At 40.5% G+C, this 6,000-nt stretch overlaps 1 protein-coding gene across 4 annotated transcripts in view; it reads left to right on the forward strand.

Annotated features, from left to right (window-relative positions):
- The window catches only part of FIG4 (FIG4 phosphoinositide 5-phosphatase), a 128,594-nt gene extending 123,322 nt beyond the window's left edge, over positions 1-5,272 (forward strand). For 3 of the 4 annotated variants that reach the window (XM_034991791.1, XM_034991797.1, XM_034991796.1), the window contains one exon: positions 4,938-5,272. In XM_034991791.1, the coding sequence (XP_034847682.1) occupies positions 4,938-5,115 (178 nt within the window). In that variant the 3' untranslated portion in view covers positions 5,116-5,272. The remainder of the gene's footprint in view (positions 1-4,937) is intronic. The other variant, XM_034991793.1, reaches the window with a different exon arrangement.
- The last annotated feature ends 728 nt before the right edge of the window (positions 5,273-6,000 follow it).

Consider the following 6,000-nt stretch of genomic DNA (forward strand, 5'->3'; position numbering starts at 1 on the left):
GAGCATCTGATCAATTTTGAACCTGCCCTTGTTATAGTTTTCTCTCAGAAAGTAGAGGAAATAATGAAAGAAATGACCTAAGGATCAGTTATGACCAACAAAGAATCGTTTGGTGCTGTGAAAGAAACAGAAAACTGATAGCAACAGAAGGGAAAGAGATTCTGTGATCAGAACCATTACTAAATTTTCTGGAAATGCCGAATGGGGTTTGATGTATGCCAGAATGATAATCATAGGAAAAACAGAAGATTTTAACAGATGCGCAAGTATCACATGTGTAATATTATTGAAATTATACAAATATCGTCCCGTTTTTCTTTCACCAGCCACAAATTACCGGGACGTAACTAAATTCAGAAGACATGTCAGTCTGACCAATTAAATATTTTCTTGTCAGATCAACCTGTTTATTAAGTATTCAGTATGTGTTAGGAAATAAGCCTCAGTAGGAATTGAACTTTAAAAGGGACTCAAACATTAGTTCTGCATCCAAGGGTAAGATAGGTTATTATCAGACATGGTCATATTATAACCAAATGAGTAAGACCACGTTTAAGAAAGAGCATAAAAGGGCATCAATAAGTATGTTCTTTAAAAACATGTGGTGTGCCTTATGAATTTCTGCCTGAAGTGTTTCTCTTCTGTGAATGGGAACTGCAGCGAAGGCCAGGTGTCATCGGTCCTTGGTGTTTGAGCACACTGAGCAGTATGGGTTAAGCAGCCCATAAATGAATTGGCAAATATATTATTTTAAATAAGATTGTAACATTCCTTGAGGGGAAATACAAAGCTCTTCTTTGAAGATGGAGCTAGGTTCTGTAGATAAAAAGAAATGAGCCTGCACATTTGTAATTATAATATTTTATCTCCAGAAATACTACTGCCATTTGAATTAGGGGCAGGAGGTCTTTGGGGGCTGTGAGGAGAAGTTGAAAACAAAATCCCCCTCTGTTTATGGTCAGGAGAGAAAAGTGGAGCCATTTTTTCCACCATGAAAGTGCAGTAATAAGCTAGCTTTCTCTACTAGAATGAATAAAAGTAAGTAGTTTCACAATTTCCACATCATTTAGTGTTTAAATACTGGTCTTTTTATCTAGAAACAGATGCCATCTAAGCTAGTAAAAAGACTGTTCCATGTAGTACTGAAAGCATTACTGGGTTATCCATCTCCCTCCAATACCCTCAGAGACAAGGTGCTGACCAGCAGCCCCTTATGAGGGTCTTGGATGTTTTTGTATTTCATTCCCACCTTGGAAATGTGTAAGCTAATGGGGAAATCAGACGTATTTCCTCATTAGGAAATGTGTGGTGCATCTAATATTACTGCTCGTATATTTACAATTAAATGTCAAGTTATGATTCTTGATGGAGGGCTAGGGGTAGTATATCATTTGAAAAGAGATTTCTTGCTTACAAGTGTTCAGTGCTGCTGACTGCCCACAAATAAGATGTTCTTTAGCATTTTAGATATATTTTGGTTAGACCAAAGAGTCTCAAGCTTTGGCAAGTGTCAGAATCACCAGGAGGCTAAACATCTTTGCCAGGCCCCACGCTCAGAGTTTCTGATTCAGTAGGTGTGGAGTAGGGCCTGAGAATTTATATTTCTAACAAGTTCCCAGGTGATGCTAATGCTCCTGGTCTGGGGACCACACCTGGAGAACCACTGCCTTAAGACCGTGGGGAGCTCATCGTCACTGACTTCTTGACATCTGAGTAAAATGAAGAAACAAAAGTTTATCTGTGAATCGGTTTCTTCCTCCTCATTTTTCTGATTATGCCAACAAGATTGGGTATGTCTTATGCATCTTTCTGGTCCCAATCCAGTAATAACCATTTTAATATTACAACTTTGTTGTTTAACATAGACTTTGAATCTAGAAGAATAAAAAGGACAAAGGGGACAGTTGATGCATTTTCGGACTCCCTGCGTTGTTTTGAAACCCCAGTGAGGTGGTACGAGAGCCCTAAACCCACCTGCCACTCAGTCTGATGACATTTCAGGCTGATGTCTGGCATTTCATATTTAGTGTTTGTAATGGTTTCCATTACTCCACGCGGCAGTGAGGTAGTTAACCAAGAAGTAGGGTGAGGACTGGTCAGAAAGCAAAGGCCCTGGGTGGAAGTGACTGGTCTCTGGCCCCATTCAAGGTTGTCCTGGCCCCACATCTATGGGCAGTCACTGTGCCCAGGCACTATGACATTCCGTAGCCGGCCCACCTGTGTAGTCAGCCGAGACCTCTGAAGGATCAAACAATGCCTTGGTCACTTGGCATTTCCCCTTTCTCAACCCAGGAAGGTTTAGTACCCAGACGGTATCTTCCTATATCTGTTGAATGTCTGGTGTGATTTCTGCCAGAGAGGTCGTCCTTAATGCACAAAGGGTTCTGGGCAAAGGTCTGGCTTCAAAGACGGGACAGAAACCATTAGTCCCATTTTTAAATTGACTTTAAATATCTCCTCTGTGGCATGGAGGGTATAATCCCAATGCTTCCTGCCTCCAGGATGAGTGTGAAAATTAAGTAAGATCATACATGTAAAAGGGATTTGAGAAGTTGAAGACACTAGACAGGTGTAGATGGTGTGGTGTCAGGGGTAGTTGCTGTCTATGGCTGGTACTTTGATGACAATCTCTAAAAACCATAGTGGAATCTTCATTTTATTTTATTTTATTTATTTATTTATTTATTTTGGAATCTTCATTTTAAAGGTTCAGGCTAAAAAGGTTTGATCCTGAATATTATCTATCATTAAAGAATTCTAGCATTTCAGTGTGAATTATGTAAATGACTGGAGAGTTACTATGTTTTTGTGAAAATTGAGGAGAAGAGTTCATATTATTAATCATCCTAATTGTTCACCATTATAATGTGCTCTCTCCAGACATCAGAATAACTGTAACTCATGTATTTTGAAGAAAGCACTGCAGCCAGGCTGGAGGACAGATTTGAGATTCAGACACCTCAGGATTCTTTCACCTTTGTCTTTCATTTTTTTTAACTTTAAATCATTTTCCTTTGGTTTTTATTTACTTAAATAAGGTCACGTTCTAAGATTGTGTGAAATTATTTAAGTGCTTTAAAAAAATGGGAGCATTTCACAAACTATATACCAAATTTGAGTTGAAATATACTATCCTGAGGTGAAAACAATTGAGGTTGGCTTGCAGAAAGAATACTCCACCTCCAGTTATATTTTATTTTAACGTAATTTAATACATCTCCAGCCATGGCAGGATGTGTTAGTGTTCCAGGTAAAGACAAAGCACAGTGAGCTACCTTGACTGTTTTCTGGGTAAGAAAGACCCCCATTTGATGGTAATGTGTCCTAAGAGGATGGGGGAGTTCCTGTACAACTCCTGTCTTCCACTGTGTGTCTGCATTTCCTGATGTCTTTTGAACTGTTGACATCCCAAGGCCGGGCCTAGCTGGGACGCAGGCCTAATTCTGCTCCTGACATCAGAGAATCTCCCCCAGCCGCAGGGGTCCCCATAACCAAATAGCCACACACCCAGGATGCCTTCCTGACACCTCTGGTATGATGAGCAAAGCTAGGGTCCAGCTCAGCAGAACAGATTCTCCGGATCTTCTCTCTCTGTGTTATCTTAGTGCCCTGGTGTAAGAAGTGCCCACCTCACAGAGCCAGCCCTGGGCTACGTGGTGGAATGTGTTGTCATTGTATACCAGTCCCTCACAACACCATTTTCATTGTCTGTCCTCCCCATCAGTGGCCCCTTCTTGACCTTCCATTCACACTCTACAGACATGCTCACTCTGCATCACACCTGACTTGGCTGACCGACTCATCCCTCAAAGGCCTGCTCTCAGCTAAGGGTAGAATAACTAGGAGGTGCTCAGTCTTCAATGAGTAAAGGTCGTGTCAGACACCAAACTGCATTTTGACAAGGCCTTTCTGGAGACAGCACCTTCTCCAGTGGGTAGAAGGAAATTTCATGCATTGAATTAGGCTGGGTGGTTGGGAATGGAGGGATATTTTTGAGTAAAGAGATTCTTGGGTGCTTTTTCAATACCCCAGAAAGGAAGGAAGCTGCCTCTTGCAGATTACAATCCCTCAGCAAAAGCCTGAGGCCAGATGTGTTTCAGAATTCACAATTTTGGGGGTGTTAGCATAACAGGATGCTACATCCCCAGTGTGATCTGAGGACTTGTCTGTTAATTAAACACATTAATATTCACACAAAGTGGGATGAATATTGTTAGTTCAGGTTAGGATATGCCACCAAATGAATTTCAGTTGGGTCAGGTTTTACCCTCAAAGTAACATTTGATTATTAAAGCTTTTAGGATTTCAGAATTGCAGATAAGGAATTATGCACCCGTATTTATTAATAATAGTTCACATTTACTGACCACTTACAGTGTGCCCAGCATTATGCTAAGTGAGCGCTTTATATGTATAAACTCATTTGCTCTTCTTATCAATGTGAGGAAGGAATTCATATCCCTTACTTCACGGATTCCTACTAAATCTTCCTTTAAAAACTATAGATAACCCTTAGAACTAATAAACAAATTCAATAAAGTTATAGGATACAAAATTAATATAACAAAAAAAATTGAGTTCCTATGATGTGTCAAGGAGCAAAAAATGTACAGCCCCCACCTAAAGGTAGTCTGGTCGTGTGAGGGAGGCAGATGGGTGCACAGACAGGTGTGCCTGGGGCTGCAGGAACAGAGGAGGGGTACCCACCTAGCCTGTGCTTCAGGGAGGACTCCCTGGGCAGGTGCTGGGCCAGCTGTCCTCTGGGCAGGAGACGAAGCCGGCTTAGAGGATACAGGGGAGGACAATACCATCACTTATTACTATTAAGTCCACATGGTCAAGGTCAGCGGCTCTCAAATGCTTTGAGACCATAGCTCCCTGTGGGTCCTTCACTTGATTTTCTTTAACGTAGCCTTGTCTTCTCTTCCCTTTTATAGAACACCTATCTCCGCTTTCTCGCAAGACAACATCTATGAAGTTCAGCCTCCAAGAGTAGACAGAAAATCTACAGAGATCTTCCAAGCCCACATCCAGGCCAGTCAAGGTATCATGCAGCCCCTTGGAAAAGAAGACACCTCCATGTACCGAGAATACATCAGGAACCGCTACCTGTGAAGAGAGAGCAGGTCCTCCCATGAATTTGCTTACACTGTAATCTGTTTTGTCTCATCTTAAAAAGTTCATTTCCTAGGAGTCCTTAACATCTAAAAGTTTTTCCTTTTTGTAACTGGGGAACTATATATTATAGGAAATAAAGACATGATTGAATATATTGCTGTTATTGCCTTTGCTTTATTTTAGGAATACTTTGTTTAGAAATATAGTCAATAGGGGTGCCTGGGTGGCTCAGTCGCTTGAGCGTCAGACTCTTGATTTTAGCTCAGGTCATGATCTCAGGCTCGTGAGATGGAGCCCCATGTTGGGCTCTATGCTCAGTGCAGAGTCTGCTTGAGATTCTCTCTCTCTCCCCCTCTGGCCCTCCCCCCCACTTGCAATCTCTCTCTATGTCTCTTTAAAACAAATAAATGAAATCTTTTTAAAAATGCTGTCAATATAGTATCACACCATAATTAAGAAATTAACAGCTATTTGTCAAGCTCCTGCTGTGTACTCAAGCACTATGGTAGAGTCTGGGAGTATCACAGTAAGCAAAACAGGCCAAAAAACTCCTCTCTTGTGCAAAATGAAGTCAGAATATTTTTCTTTGTAGTTCGTGTATTTTTTTTAATTTATTCTGATTTTATGTTAACTTTGTGGTTTGATAAAAAATGTATTACTTTGAAAACTCTTGTTCTTGGGAAATAAATGCTGAAATATTTATGGATAAAGGGACAAGATGTCAACAGAGTGCTGTCCAGTGGTTCAGGGAAAAAGAACAAATGGAGCAAAATACTAATAATCAGTAGATCTGGGAAGGAGTAAATGGGCGTTTTTTTGAACAATTCTTAGTTTTTCTATAAATATGAAATTATATCAAAATAAAGCATTAAAAATGTGTTA

This window comes from Mirounga leonina, unplaced genomic scaffold (assembly GCF_011800145.1).
Source record: "Mirounga leonina isolate KUSES-001 unplaced genomic scaffold, KU_Mleo_1.0 Mir_53, whole genome shotgun sequence".
NCBI lineage: Eukaryota > Metazoa > Chordata > Mammalia > Carnivora > Phocidae > Mirounga > Mirounga leonina.